This window comes from Haemorhous mexicanus, chromosome 4, assembly GCF_027477595.1.
Source record: "Haemorhous mexicanus isolate bHaeMex1 chromosome 4, bHaeMex1.pri, whole genome shotgun sequence".
NCBI classification, from domain to species: Eukaryota; Metazoa; Chordata; class Aves; order Passeriformes; family Fringillidae; genus Haemorhous; species Haemorhous mexicanus.
This window is the reverse complement of record NC_082344.1, coordinates 62,477,067-62,493,483: the sequence shown is the minus strand read 5'-3', so window position 1 is coordinate 62,493,483 and position 16,417 is coordinate 62,477,067. Positions and strand designations below refer to the sequence as shown.

The 16,417-nt window shown below is 36.6% G+C and overlaps 1 protein-coding gene across 5 annotated transcripts in view; it reads right to left on the bottom strand.

The window, feature by feature from the left end:
- The window catches only part of PROM1 (prominin 1), a 62,507-nt gene that overhangs the window by 3,983 nt on the left and 42,107 nt on the right, over positions 1-16,417 (bottom strand). For all 5 annotated transcript variants that reach the window (XM_059845126.1, XM_059845129.1, XM_059845128.1 and 2 more), the window contains 14 exons: positions 15,570-15,633; positions 13,668-13,827; positions 11,542-11,694; positions 10,592-10,715; positions 10,067-10,170; positions 9,546-9,630; positions 8,380-8,526; positions 8,040-8,111; positions 5,657-5,749; positions 4,539-4,592; positions 3,058-3,138; positions 2,901-2,969; positions 2,275-2,367; positions 988-1,103 (listed from right to left, as the gene is read on the bottom strand). In XM_059845126.1, the coding sequence (XP_059701109.1) occupies positions 988-1,103; positions 2,275-2,367; positions 2,901-2,969; positions 3,058-3,138; positions 4,539-4,592; positions 5,657-5,749; positions 8,040-8,111; positions 8,380-8,526; positions 9,546-9,630; positions 10,067-10,170; positions 10,592-10,715; positions 11,542-11,694; positions 13,668-13,827; positions 15,570-15,633 (1,415 nt within the window). The remainder of the gene's footprint in view (positions 1-987; positions 1,104-2,274; positions 2,368-2,900; positions 2,970-3,057; positions 3,139-4,538; positions 4,593-5,656; positions 5,750-8,039; positions 8,112-8,379; positions 8,527-9,545; positions 9,631-10,066; positions 10,171-10,591; positions 10,716-11,541; positions 11,695-13,667; positions 13,828-15,569; positions 15,634-16,417) is intronic.

Here is a 16,417-nt window from a genome sequence, read left to right as displayed (position 1 = left end):
TGCAAAGATAAACTGTGTCTGTACAATAGAATAGAACTTTTCCTTTGTAACATTCAAGAGTTATGGTATAATTATAACTTTACATTTTATAGTATTTTTATATTCTCCAAAAATCAATTAATTATTTTTCTATTCTTGTTGAGTTGGAGACTCTAATATAATCTAACAAGTCTGGAGAAAGAGAACATGTTACCTCTTTTGAAGTAACAAGTTACATTAAAAATATAAACCCTCCCATATTAATAAAATAATTTCAATAAATATCAGCAAAAGTTTTACATTTCCATGGGTATATTTTCAAAACTAAAAAACACAGAAAAGGAGGAGTAATTAACTAGACTCTAATAAGTGAGTAATTTCAGCTGTACATGCCTGTTTCTGCTCTACTGACTTGTGAATGTGCAATGAAAAACAATCACTATGAAATGGGAGAAATGCAGTGCACAGGCTAACTGAACAATGAGCAAAACAAGGAGCAGAAAAGAAAACAGTAAAAAAACTGATAGGAAAATACGTAAGAATAGTTATCATAAAGTAAAATGCCAAGTCCCTGAGACAGAGGAACTGCAATTGAAAAAGGAAAGACTGGTTAGAAATAACTAAGACAGCAAGAAAGCAAAAAATTAATTAAAGAAGACTACAAATCAGGCACAATTCACTTTAATAGGTTACTTAGCAAAGCTAATAACTTGCACATTTGGAACTTATTTATGTAAATGCTGCTCACAAAGCTCTGAAGACCTCATTCTGGCATAAGATTCTCAAAGTCAGAGCCAGCACTATCTGTACTCATGGCAAGTCAAGGCTATCAAAGGTCACCTGCATGAAGCACTTTGCAGGCACTGACCCAAACCTGCAGCATTACACATGAACATGCAGTTCTAATCTGGCAGCACAGGTTTAAGAATAATAGAGCCTTCATGTGAAACACTAGGAAAAACATTTTAATCCATTTGCCATTTAGTTTATTTTGGAATATATACTTACTCATCATAAACATCCTCTGTATCCATCCTACGATAGTATTTAGAGAGTTTTACAGCAAAAATTATGGCAGGAATTAGAAACATTGAAGAGCCTCCCAAACCAAACCAGAAGGTATTCTGAAATAAAAACAATAGAAAAATCAAGGAAAAAAGGTCATGGAGAAAACTAACCAGTAAAGTACTGAACCCCTGCTTGATATTCTAACCATGGCTCCAAAAGAACACAGTAGAAATTAGTTCCTGCAGTTTTTGTCAAAAATGAGTTTCCAGCACTTTCTTAAGGCACTTCATAACTTGCAAACTGCAGCCCTGTTTGTGTAACTAATTTCATTATTATACAGTTGAACTGAGTTATCACCTGGTGTTAAAATGATGATTTTTCAAATTTGATTTGTATTGGCTGGAGGCATTTTGACTTCCAAGTGACTCAGCTAAGTTCTATCATCAGGGAAATCATGGTCCATCTCTCACCAGAGGGGTAATGGCTCCAAAAAGGAGAACAGCAGGTCTGTAATGTCTGAGCTAATCCATGAGTACAACATAGATTAGGAGGTTTTCATGGTTAAGCATCACCAAAACTAAACATTTCAGGGTTAAGCATTATCAAGGCCAGAGTGTTTTGGCTTGAATGATTGCATGTATTACGGGTAGTGTGATTAGGATCTGATTAAAGAGCCATAAAGCTAAGTAATAGTTTAGGAGGCCTTTTAGGTACCTTCCAGGCACATGGCGTCTTACTTTAATACATGCTGTCTTTTTTGCAAGTCCTTTTGGCAAGATGAAAAAGCCAGTATTTCCCTTCTATCCTGCTACAAGTCATGCTCAATGTCTCCAACATACAGAAATTAATCAAGCTCTGTCTGCTAGAAGTCTAGTAATAAAAAATTATTCAGGTTTTCCAGATTTCAGGAAAGATACCTGAAAAGGTTTTTCCTCGCTATTTTCTACTTGCTTCCTGCCCACACCTCACCCTTGTAAGTTAGCAACAGTTACAAATGAAGCTTCAGATCTTTATGCTTTTCCATTTTCCATTTCAAGATGTTTCAGAATCAGTTAATTTTACAGAATTCTTGCAAATAGAAGCTTAAGTTTACTGAAAATCCAGAAAGTCCAGTATTGGTTTGTCTTTGGACTTGATCCAGATCAGAACATTCTCCTCGCATAACTTTGTATGTGATACTTTATTATCTTACTTCAGAATAGTCGAGCCAGAATAATTAAACACAGATGTATCTTGAAAGAATTATCCCCTTGATGCCCCAAGTCTGAGAAAAAAAATGTTTCTTACCACAGAATCAGCTATATAGCTGCATAAAAAAATATCTACTGCTGTATCTATCACATTGGCAATAGGCTTGCATGCCGCTACTTCCATTGATATCTGAAAAAAAATTAAATTACAGTTTTATGTATCTAACAGAATAAAATAAGAATCTCTAAGTTTTCTTAAGTTACAGTTCACTAAATTGTTATTTAAAAATATTTCTAAATTAAAAATAAATAACAGTAGGATATGCTATCAACTGAAAGCCTATCAGCTTACTTTCTCAAAGGCTGCAGCTGAAGAGAGAAAAATAAAACAAGATACAAACGACATCAATTTGAACTATGCAGGGTCAGGTTGAGTGAAGCACTGGCACAAATGGTAGATTTCAGGCTAGCCCTGAAAATGATACTGGTAAGTTTGCACTGCATTTCTACCAATGCAACTCATCATTTCCATTCTGTAAATGCAACAAAACTGTAGGAGACTGATTTTCCCACTCACAGTAAGTACAAATGTATTAAAACCTGAAACGATAAAACACACTATCAAACTAACATTATTATTATTATTATTGATTTTGTTATTAATACTGTTTAGCTTCCTTATTTTTAAACACAGCCTCTCTCAATAAAGTAAATGCACCTTACCGACTCCTTGACCCACTCAGTGTACTGCTCAAAGTAGCCAATTATGGTATCCATGTACTTTTTTGTCTCCTAGGACCAGATCAAAGAGAACAAAAGCAAATTAACCTCTAGCTCTGTGACATCATAAATTAATGTACTTTGATCAAATAGAGCTTACCTGGACAATAACTTGGGAAGCATTGTTATTTATGAGATCCTGGGCAGCATTAACAGCACTAATGACATTTTTCACCTTAACCTGGACAGGAAGAGATGGTGTTTAATATAAACAAATCCCCTTCAGGCTGTTGCAATGGCTCTATGGCCACTGCCAGGAACCTACTCTCTTGATAAACCAGGGTCACTGTCTTGTCAAAACCTGACAAAAAATACAATTACAGACAGAACATGAGCCTGCCTAAGGATTCATGATCATCTCAATATTGTCTCATTCTAAAAAAGGATGAGTCAGTGGTTATGATGTGGTATCTTTTCCTGGAACCTACATAACTAATTTATATACTAGGATAGGTTTTATCTCCACTCTCTTTCCTTAAATCGATGTCTGTATGTACACTACAGACACACAAAGTGCACAGGAGGAAAACAGTGGGCCATATACAACACAACAACTCTTGATGACTGATGTAGGATTCTGTATAGCCACAATATGCCTCTAATCAACTACCTGAAGGACTGAGATATTTTTTCACACCCCCATAAATTCTCTCACAGAACACACACAAAGGACAGTGTACACAGAGCCTGAAAATGTAGAGATGTTTTTTAAATATACTTTTAGAGTCAAACATCCCTTTCTTATAAACACTTTATATCATGGCTTCTTCCCTCCTCACCCAGTTTCAAATCACAGATTCTAAGAGATACCTGGCTGCTCTGCTGCTGTGGAAAACTGTAATCAGAAGCACTGAAGTAGGTATGGCCCATAAAGCTGTTGAGACTATGACTATGCTACTAGTGTGGCTGTATTCTTGCTACCAGAGCCAAGGCAGGCTGGTGGCTGAAAGCTTTACTTCCAGGAAAGCAATCATCCTGCTGCTCTCTCTGGCAGAGTGAGGCCAGCTGGTCTCACTGTGGTGCAGGCACTACTTAGAGGGGAAACGTGGGCTGCCCTGGAAAAGCCTCTCTACAGATCCAGAATCCCAGAGCAAGGCTGATGGTGCAGAAGCAGGAACGTACTGAGTAAAACCTAAAGAAACAGACCCCAGTGGGAGCTGGGCATGGAACAAAAGCTGGTTAAGGATGTGAATCACACAGCTCTCTTATGTCAGTTGTACTTTTGCATCGTGTCTTGTGGTTGTTCCCCCCAGGTTTTGCTTTCAAGGACTCTAGAAAAGAAACCCCTACATTCTGAGGAAAATGAATAATACACTATATAGACTGGTACTGATACCTACTTTATCACCTGACAGCTCAGTTTACAATTCATACTCCCAAAACCATCCCAAATTTTCTTTTATTTTCCTTTATGCAGAAGAGAGATCTAAATCCTTATTACTTCCTCAATGCATTACAATCTCTTGCAATAATGGAACAGCTGGAAATAGAAGAAAACTGTGCTGAAAATATATGCCCTGCATTTGTGGCAGAAGGATTTAAAACACAAATATGCTCCTGTTGCCAGAAAGAAAAGCTTACCATAAGTTCAGATGATGTCCTCTTCAGTAACCTAATGCTCTGATTTAAAGTGCTCTATTGGAAAAGAGGAGAGAAAAAAGGCTTCAAGTACTTATTACAGGTAAGAGCCCACCTGTTTTAAGCTTATATTCATGCTTTGATATTCTACAGATTATTTTGTTATTAGTATTACAAATCACATTGTACACAATAGTAACAACAGCTGCATCAAAATTAACACATTGTGGGTTTAATCATTGAATCAGTACTTCACCAACAGCACTGATTTAATTAAAGTTAGATGCAATAAACTAAGATTGGAAGAAGATGGAACAGTTAAACTCAGACCCCAATGTTCAGAGAATTCTATATTGTGCAATTTCTGAAGGGAAAAAGCACTTACCCTAGCTTTAACATATTTCTTGACAGTCAGTTTTGTAAAAGAAAAAAGAGATGAGAATAATTAGGAGTTAATTAGGAAAGAACAGCATAGAATCAGAGGGGACCAGAAGACCTAGTATTTTTCTGTAAGTGGTACAGACACACAACATCAGATGCTAGGATAAACTAGAAGTCTTCATGATATGTGGAGGAAAAAAAGCAACACCTAACATGCAGGAGAGTCACAGCTTGACACTACACAAGACTGTGTCAAAATCAGGCAGAAACAGCTCTTTTGCATCTTTCACAGCATCAATAAAGAAGACTTTGGCTCTACATACTCCCAGGAGCTCCCAATTCCAAAACTGTTAGGTGATAGCTAACTCCAAGAAATAAAGTGTCAAAGTTATAATGGCTTTTATTACTGAAGACCACTGACAAGCAAAAAAAGAAAATGAGTGCTTATGGGGGTTTTAGAGTTAAGAATTTTTTAAGGTTCTCCACTGCTTCTTTTATTCATATATAATCACAAATAGCTAAAGAAAAAAATGGGGAAAAGACCATTCTTTTAGACAGCATTATAAACCAGCAGCATTTTAAGTAAGAAAACTCACTAACTTATTAAACATGTACTTTAGCCAGATTACTCCTCATTGACACAACCTGTGCTTACAGAAGTCCAGCTTTCTGACCTCTTTAAGATATTTAGAGATTTGCATTTTCTACAAGTATGTTTCAATATTGCTTTAATGTTTTACCATAGCTTGCTCCAGTGGAACAACTTGCTGGTTATGAATCATTCGAATGTTGTTTGCATGTCCTTTTAAGGCGTTTTCCAGGGCTCCTTTTGGCTGCAAAAAATGCAATTATGCACTATTGTTCAATAACCTCAAAGCTTTCCAACAAAGCAAAAAACAATGAAAGTTACACATCCACTCCAGAACAGCTCATGCTAAAAATGGGGTATGACAAACTGAATTCCTCAACACAAGGAGGGGAAAAAAAAAAACCCACTGTATTAATAATTCAAACCTCAGCAACCAAACCAGATATACTACCTTGCTTATCTGGCTATAACATTATCAGGACAGATTTAACTGAAGAGAATTTTCACATGATGCACTGAGTCATTTTAAATACAGAAGAGTGAGCACATCTCCCTTGCACTCACCACAAACTTGACTGCAAGAACCCTGCAGCACTGCACCCCAGCTGGGACAAGCATCTCCCAGGCATGGGTACTTGCTTTTGTTTTGGAAATGTGGACATCACCCTGAGGCACCCTTTGCTTTGTGAGAGGCACAGAATTTTAAGTATTTTCAGCCAGTCACTTGGAAAGGCACCTGTGAAGGGTATTTCCTATTTTTGTGGCTCCCACCTTTCAGCCAGAAGATGTGAGTTTCTGCTCTGATTTTCAAGTTCAAATGCTTATCTGGAGCTCATGCCCATTGCCAAATACCATAAAATTTGGATTTACTCTCGGATATAAATTTATTTTCCATTTCCTTTTGGTGGCAAAACCATTTGGTTCCCTGCATACACACTGAATACACACTGCTAACTCCATTTTGGATGTGTAACAATGGCAGACCTCAGTGCTCAGAGACGTGTTTGCCTCCTGTGAAGTGTTCATGTGCGCACTCAGCTGGGTCACTGAGCAGTTTCAGGATGCTTCATCTCTTGTACTGAGTGAATTCATTTACCTAACACCACGTGTTGGTTGTATTGCTTCCTCCTCCATACCCTGACCTCTTGACTTGATCCTGGTTTTATTCCATTTGCTACTTTCAGTCTAAAAAGCTATGTTCAGTTTTGTGTCAGGTGCCAAAAGATGCAAACTAGACACTCAGAATGAATTAATGCCATAAGTTTTTAGGGGTTTTCTGATTGGTTTAAAGAGCTATTACGAGTAAAAAACTAAGATAATAAAATATCATTGGAAAGCAGTACCATTTTTTAGAATAATCTAACTTTTATAATACATTGTATTATTGAGGTTTTGGCCTCTTTTTAAAAGACAACTCACAGATTACATGAGGTAGCAGCTAAAGGAAGAAATAAAAACATACACTGTAACAGTGAACACATTATTTACATAATTCTTTCTTTTATATGAAGAAATTACTCTGTCTGATCTATTCTTAATTCTGATGCTTCCTTAAGAGTCCTCTACAAAAAACAGTGAAAGCAACCTACCAGCACAATGCACTTTCCTTAATGGAACTATGTTCGAAGAACCCCAGCTCTCACTTAAACGCAGAGCTGTCTAACCTTGACATGAGTGCACCTGTGGCAGGGAAAACCCTTCACCCAACAAAATACCCAGAACAAGTATGACTGAATGATGCAAGACATAGAGCAAACACACCAGGAGCCTCCCCTAGTGCCCTCCTTCTTGAGGAGGGATGGATATCTGATATATTCCAAACAAGGTGGTCTCACTCTGCTGTGTCCCTCAGTGATCCAAGCAATTGCACATGTGCAACATAACTCTTCTTCCTGCACTGCAGCGCAGGAAATCTGTCTTGGGCTTATCCAAACCATGACCCTCAACCTGAACAGTGAGTATGACCTGACCTGGACATGCATAACAAACAGATCAACTGAACAGTCACTGTCAACACGGATCTGTGCCACTTGCAGATTCATTTGTGGGCAATGTTGTAGCAATACCCTCTGACCACTGTCCTGCATTCAAAAAGCCCTTCAGATAGGACAGTTTCTTTTGTGCATTTTCCCTCCACAATGGAGCTCCAGTTCTCATCACAGTCCTTATAAGCTGCCACAGTATTAATTTTGCATCTAACCAATTTTCCTTCCCACTGGGACCCTAAAATGTAATAGGAAATACTGAAATGGAGCATTCCCCTCACTGCTCAAGCAAAGAGTGGAATTTAAGAAAATACATTTTCAAAGCATAAAAGAATACACAAAAATCAATAATTAGCAATTTAAAATACAGCTCACATGCAACACTGTTCTTCAATATTTTTCCTTACATGACATTGCAGCATGTGAGTAAATGTCTGAAGTACAAAAATTCTCCCATATAAAATCTACCTTGCTATGTGTTTATACTTATATGGTATATAAATGATATATTTTATGTATTATTATATTATATTGCTGAATTGGACTTACCAGCTGGTCTGCTCTTGCTTCTAAATCATTAGCAAATGAGAGAAGATCAACCTTGGTAACACTTTTATTGATCTGAAACAAGATATGTGCAGTAAGAAAAGGAGTATGTTGTTATTTTATTTACACACAGTTTCCACTTAACTATATCCCCTACTCTGGCTACTCTCTATTTTTTTATTTATTAACTTAAACTTCCTAAGTGCTTTTTTCCCCAACGTGTATGAACTCCCAAATCATGGTGTCTCACACATAAGCAGATTTTGCTGTTTTGCCCATTGGTAAATAAACATTTTATTGTATGTTTTGTCCCAGTCATGTCTGTAGTTGACTACAGTCTCACCTCGGTCAAATATGCTGAAAAGTCTATCCCATCTATTCCTGAAGAGCTGAAATTCAGAAGATTCTCCTTCCCAATTTCATCCAGCAGAATGATTTTGCTGAGGTTTATCTGAATGTGTTCAATTTTAAGTGCTACATCTTCTGTATACTGAGAGAGAAACAAAAATAGTTTGTAACCAGCACGTATTCTGCTATAGCCCCTGCCCAAAGCATCCTGCTTTTGCCAACTCCTCATTTCCATGAAGAAGCACACATTGATTTTTGCTCACATCAGTTTAACTCAATGAAGTTGAACAGAATTCACCAGACCATGTTCTAACCTGCCTTTGTCTCTTTCATACCAATGGATTACTTGCCTTCCATTCTAACTAACATCCCTCCAGGAAATGTTATCCTTAAGAATGTTAAGTTCTACCCTGGCCCTCAGTAAGGAAACCTAGAGAAGTCAGCATCTCAGCTGTGGCCAGGACAGACACTCTTTGCCACAGGACTGCATGAGACTCCACTAAATCTCTTTAGTGGTGATTAAAGGTGATTGGTTATTGTTACCTGAACCTTTCTGCACTGCACCCAAACCATGTTACCTGAAGTGGCTGCAGAGCTATAGTTGGGGAATCTGAAAATCTGACTACTTTTGCAGCCTCCTCCATTAGTCCATAGTGGAAAGTCAAAATAATTTTCCCTCTTAGTGAATCTGCCTTGTTCATTTTCATTGTCTACCATTTGGGGCGGGACTGTATCTATTAGGTGGGTAGAGTACCTGGCAGAATGGAACAGGTAAGCCCAAGGGGTTGCTGTAATGAAGGCAGCTATTACAGGCAACCCCAAAATTAGTATAGTCCTGTAATGACAGTGCAGTCATATATCATTACAGCTTAACTGAAAAGACCATTTTACCCCAACTACTTCCAACCATACCAGAATAATTCCTAGAACCAAGGTGTATAATATCCTAGATCAACATTAATCTGACTGGAATCAGAGAATAACACACCCACACAGGTGTTTATATTAAAAGAAAACTGTCACTGAATACCATAAGCAGTCTTTGGAAGATAGACTCAACCTTCCACACAAGTTTCCAAGTTAAAACAAACATTATAATCAGCACATAAAAAAAGCAACATCCTTCAGAATCATGCACTCATTCATAGTTTCTTTACTTACCATACTAATATTTAAAAGCTCATTGATATTAAACAGATGTTCTAGGTGAAGGGAAGTATAAATTCCTTTGTTTTCCTTGCAATCACTGCAAGAATACAAATACACAGATCAGCCTAAAAACCACCTTGAGGACCAAGTATTAACAGAAAGATTAACAATGTTTTCTTACTCTAAGAAAATCAGTCCTTTAGAAAACAAAACACTGATTATATTTTTTGAAGCTCAGTCAATAAGAGAACTGATTAACAATTTCTGACAGGTGCAAAGTATTTTATCAATTAGCTTGACTAATATTGTCATACAGTAGTATGCTGACTATCTCTAGTAACTCAGATATATGGAACAAATGGGTTTTGCTTGAGAATCACTAGAATCAAAATTTCTTCTGGAACATGTGCAATATTTTGATGTGCCTGAAATAGGAAGCATAGAAGATACCACAAAACCAGTATGTATAAATTGAATTAAATAAAAAATAATATTTAATTCAGTTCATATTTAACTAATCATAACTTTAATACCTGTACACTTTTTCAAAAGTCAAGTTAACATTTGGATTTTTAAAGATGATGCCAGCAAGATAGTTTTTCCAGTGCTTATTTAGTAAGTAAGGTGTATCCAAAACCTAGAAGACAAAATTCAGTAATGTTACTATAATTCCAATTTTCAGTATGTATTTATTCATATGTAGTCTTTTGACACATAACCACATCTAAGCTTATCACCCACTAAGGAAAATACAAGCAAAACCAGTGAATTCAAACTCTCTGGAGCATAAAGTGCATATTAAAGCTCCCCATTACCAAGGAACGACTGAATCAGAAAAATCTGTCTCCAAAGGAAGACAAGCATGCAGTATTAACATTGGAAAGCAAATTAAACCAAGAAAGGATGAATGTTTTTATTTGGTTTGTAACGAGGAAGTAAAACCATAACTAAATTCACTTGAAGCATTCTATCAAACTGATATGCCCTACAGAACAAGGACAAGACCTTTGGGACTCGTGGGGATTCTATTAATTGTTTAATAACATGAATAACCTCACCTTGAATAAATTTTTATCTTCAAAGGGCTCACAGACCAATTTTTCTACATTTCCACCCGTGACAAAAGTGAGCACCACTACAATCATCAGCACCCAGGAGAAAAGAAAACTGAATCCAACACCACTGAAAAAGAAGTTGAGTAAGTTTTTGCTTTATAAGAACACAATGTGTATACATATCTATATATATATATATATATATACACACACATACTTGGGGCAACAGTGAAGCTAACAGCAGCTATAACAGAAATAAGAAAACTGATTGATGGTTGAAATAGTTCTGTTTTCCAAATATGTTCTTGCCCTCTGAAATACCCTAAATGTTTCAGCCCTGCAAAGTCTTTAGCTAAAATGCATTTGAAACCTCACATTAGCACTGGGCATGCAGACTGTTTTAAGAATTACATTTAAGGGACAAAATACCACACAATTTTCTTTTTTAAATTCAACTCCCTTGTGCTTTCAAAAAAGCTTCAGACTTTCAGATGCAATCATCTCCTACACCCAGCAGAAACGACATTAAACCACTCCTAGGCACTTTTCAGCACAAACATCCAGAAGCACTCTCAGAAGGTCAAGTGTTTCTTGTCTCCTTGCATGGCTTTTTTTGAAACTTTGAACAAATGTTCCAAGCCTACTAGAAAGTTATGAATTTTCTCAGTTTTTGCATTTTCCAAAGGGACTTGCACAGAAATTCATTAACCACAGCACTCGCCTTATAATGGTTAATTCAGGTTTTATCCTTCAGCTGTGATCCTCAATGAAAGAAAAACTCCAAATCCCCAAGTCCCTCAATGTAAGTGTGTGAGATCAATATTTATTTCTATTCTCAGCAGAGAATACACCTAGGTAACAAACCAAATTCTTTTAATATCTACATCCTTCAAAAACTCAACCAACCCAACTTTCTACCCTTATTTTCTTTTTCCCTGGTAAGTGAAACTTACGCCATAAGAAAGTTTCCCCCAGTGTTGGAGATACAGCCTCTGGTTGTTGGAGAAGCATGTTTATCATACCCACAGGTGCCACATAGCAATCCAAGGTAGTAAAAGACCAGAATCAGGACCAACATGCAGCACAGAATGAGACAACCCAGCCACCTAAGGAATAAAAGATAAAGTTCTTGGTTATTTTCACATGAAGAACACACTGAGACCTTCAGGAGACATCATGCAGTACTATATTCCCAAATGTTCCACTCATGGTTTTGTTTGAGCAACCAGTGTCAGCAAAGATACACATATATGCTACACTAGCATGTATTTTGGGCCAGCACACAGTCACTGGATTGCAGTCAGCTGCTACTGAAGGACTGGGGAACACACACCACAGGAACAAGGTGTTCCCCAGGTAATGCACGTGAACTGTACTGAATTGTCAAAGTGCTCCAAGTGGAGCAAACAATTACTCAAAGCAGATGTTCAAACAGCAATTTATTCATGAATAAATGGAGCAATTTATAAATGTGGACTGGCCACTGGTCGTGAAGTAAATAGTTGCTCTTCCTGTGAGGCCTACTAACAATTCTGCACACTGTGCTAGGCTTGTAATTGTAAATAACTATATTTAAGGCTGTAAAAACCTAGGCTTTATGTGTCTGTGCTGGACTGCTTTCACCATATGGAACAGTTAATGGAACTTGATCAGGAGAAAAATCTTGGATAGGAATTGAACTTTCATTTTTATAAATTACATCATGTAACAGTTCTATGTGTCCAGGTATTTGGAGCATATCCATTTATTCACACATTACATATCTATCCTTTTATCCTCTCCCAATGCCCTATGCACTTCTTTCTCCCTTCTGTTGTCACTTCTTCAGCTTTTAAGTTCTCTTTTCTCTACCCTGTACTTCTGTAGAGAAAAATCTGTTAAAGAATTATTGCAATGAACATGCACAGCCAATAAAAAGAAAAATATGAATGCTGACAGGTATATTTATAAAAGAATACCTATTAAGAACTACAAATAATGCACCTGTAATTAAGAAAGGAATAGATAGAAAGTAATTTGGGCAGCTACAGGCTTATTGGTTTCATTTGTACTTGAAGTACTGTTAGGTTAGGTTTGACAAATCAGGTATTTAAGTGCCACACAGATGAGATATATTCTCCTGGAGCAGAATAAAATGATATAATAAATGATATATTTATTTGATTAAACGAAATATGAGATTCAATGAAAATACCACGAAATCTGTCAAATTAAGGCTCACCACAAAAGCTGTCAGATAAGAAATGGGCTAAAGGTAAGATTCTAAGCAAGGTCCTAAAAGTTCAGTTTTCTGTTCACTTTTATTTATCAATGTATTAAAGCCAGAAACACACATTCATTAGCAGTGAAACCAATTATGGCAAAAACACAGAAACAAATATTGATTATAAAGTCAACAAAAGTATCAAACAAAATGCAGGGAGAATTTAATAAGCTTGTGAACAGAAATGACTAAATCTGGACAAAGACAGATGGCATGAAATGAAAAGTTTCACAAGTCAAAATATGAGGTTACTCAACTGTAAGAAACACAAAAGTCTCAAGAAGTATGTTTTTCTCAAGGTAGAATCAACGACAAAGACAAGCATGGGTGCATGAAGATTTACAAGGTGTGAAGCAGAATCCCTCCTACTCCTGCTCTGCACTACAACAGATGCAGTAACAATGGATTGGCTCCCATACCTCTCTGGTCCTCTGCCCTCACAATTCACCTGCAACTCAATGGAAACAAGACCTAGATAAAAGGTCACGCTGGCATTATGAAATAAGCTGCTCCTTTGGGTGTTACATCTTTGACATCCACCTGTATCTATCTGACCTGAAGGTGTACAGAGTAGAAACCACCTCGTGCTCTGTGGTGAAACAAGAGGTGGTTATTGATCCAGCTATGGATTATACAATCCAGTTATTGATTAGCTGTGCTTTTTGCTTTTATCAAAATGCCAGTACCAAACAACTGCTTTATACATTTTTCTTTCACTGTGTTCATCATTAACGTTTACTTGCCTTTACAGAACATTAAAATAATACAAAGTATTAACAACAGGTAGCACTTCAGTCCTGCCTTACTTGTACATACCTGTAGAAATCATACTGCTCCACTAGTGGAAAATAATCTTGAACATATGCCTCACTCTGTGTAAGATGCACCATCAAATCTGCCAAAATCTTCTGAACAGGGAGTGCTCTTGTGAAGGTAGTAATATTTGAACCAATGGATTCCAGCACACTTTTGATGTCTAAAAAGCAAACATATTTCACTGTTACAGATCCTTAGAGGAAATTTACATTCCATGTATGCATTATAAAATGCTATTAAGCCATTTGCCACATGAAACAAGCAAGCCATGAAGACAAGTGTGAGGAAAACATAAGCAGGCAACAAAAGCATCAAGCTTTGAAGTAGCACAACAGCATTTAAAAATGCACACATTTCATTCAGTTTAATGATTCAAGATGCAGACATTGAGCCAGAGATCTTCCTCCTTCCTCTCATTTTAATGAATGAGTCACTTTTTATCTAGCCAACCTAAATCTTGCTTTTCATGCAATATTGCAAATATCAACACTGAGCAAGACAATTAGCCACCAAGTTTACAAAGGAGAAGAACAGAATCTATTAAACTCCATGTCTTGGGAATACAACACTGTGACAGAAATTGGACTGCCTATATTGAGAATCTATACTAGTTATTTTCAATCTTATTAAAAGAGATTACTTAAATGAACTCATTCTAATTAGTTAGTAACACTCCTGAGGTAACAATCCATTAAGCCATTTTCCCCTCAGATGCTACCAAAGATGCTACCCTCTGCTTACAGTTTAGATAGACACTATTTAGATACACAAAGATAAGATTAATTCACTTATAATACATATTGTCTCTGTGTAAAATGCAGTTTCTCTATACTCTTCCCTTCCTTCAACTGGAAACATACTTGAAAAAGCAAGATGTGTAACTACAGGTTGCAATTTTGTGGTAGGCAATACTTCCTTCTTTCTAAACACACAACTGGACAAGCCTTTGTCTGTTTTGATGATTACTCCTCAAATTCAACCATGTAATAAATCACAGTTGTTTGAGAAGTTTACAGATAAATGCAATTTTTTTTCTATTTATTTTATTTGCTTTTGTAACTCAAATTCAGTTTTTATACAAACAAAGCCCCAACAATTTATAAATAGCTAAATTATTATGTTTTGTCTGTGTTTACACATCTCAGATATGGAAAATGAGTAAGTCTGCCCTAGATTTCATATCAAAAAGTATAGTATCAGTTTTAGAAAACTGGCTCATTACAGGCAAGTTCACACAGTACACTCTGCATATATCTATACTGTGCTATATTTTGCCCAGGAGGGGAAGAAAAAAAACAAACGAGAAAAACTTACAAGGAACAGCTGTTTATATATAATGCAGAACAGGTCCACAAAGCAAGAATAAAAATTAGAACAGATTAGTATATATATGCTGTACTACCATGCAGGTACAGGCAAAGAGCAAAAAGTGTAAAGCCTAAGTAACAAAACACCTGAGACAACATTTCAGTTCTCCTTAAGGCGTATTTGACTTTCACTTCACCATCTACCACATTTTAATTCAGCAGCAGGAGGGGGTCAGCTTTCCTAACATCACACTCCTGAATATGTCACAAACACATTGGTCAAAGAAAATTAGTTTTTCAACCAAATAAAGCATCAGTGTGAAGTGAGGATCACTAGATTTCTCATTACTTGAGCAGTAAAAAGCCTAACAGATAAAACTCCTCAATAAAATACCACATGGTCTATTTTTAGATTTAATTTAGAGTCCTCATCAAGACACAGTTGCTTTCTGTGTTTTTTTTCCTCTGGCACCAAATTTTAAAAAAATAGTTAAGCTTCACATTTCCATTTTTAATGATATTTAGCCCAAAAAATATATTACCAATAAAAGAAAACAAACACATTAAACAAAGTGAAAAGATAATTTGTCCTCACCTGATAAAATGTTCCTGGTTTGATTCACTACCAAGTCTGGAGTATCATTAAATGCTGCATAACCCTAAGAAAAACAGGTGAAAAAACTATGGCATGTTTCTCCTTGTCAAATTGTTTGCAGTTTTTTTTTTCCTTTTAATTAAGGATCAAAAGTACACACATACTAAAATGTATATGGCAACACTAAGAAAAATATGGTTTTACCACTGCATATTAGAAAAGGTAAAAGCAAAACTCCAAATATATTTCAGATATAGCTTGGTCTCCAGAATATTCCTTGGGGGAGAAAAAAAAAATTTATATTTAAATAGACATGAATCAGTCACAGATCTCAAACTTTGCTGCCTGTCAGATCTTATAGCTCATCTAAAAGCCAGAAACACACAGATGAAGATTCACAAAGTGAGTTACTCTGTACCAGTCTAACACTTCCTGCTTCCAAGTCTGTGCCTTCCAAACATGAAATCCATATTGCAAACAATGAAATCCAATTGCCTCTAAAGACATTGCAATGCTTTCTTCCGTGAGAAGGGGAAAGAAGGTCCCCACACTACAGGGACCAAGCTCAGTAGCTCATTTGGACAGAAAGGACAAACCATTGCAGTGGATTCTTGAAGCCTTACTCCCTGTAAGCCTGATCACTGCAGAAGCAGGAAGGGGTTTCAACCCCTACACACAGCCTTTGGTTTGAGAAAGTGCCTTCTAATTCTAGCACATGTTTTCAGATTCCTAGATTTTTCAACCTCTCAAACCAAGCCATTCTTTTCCTAGGTGAAAATCATAGGGTTTTTGTGTAAAGTCTTGCTAAAAACACTAATAGTCATTACACTTGGTCCATTGCACCAGAT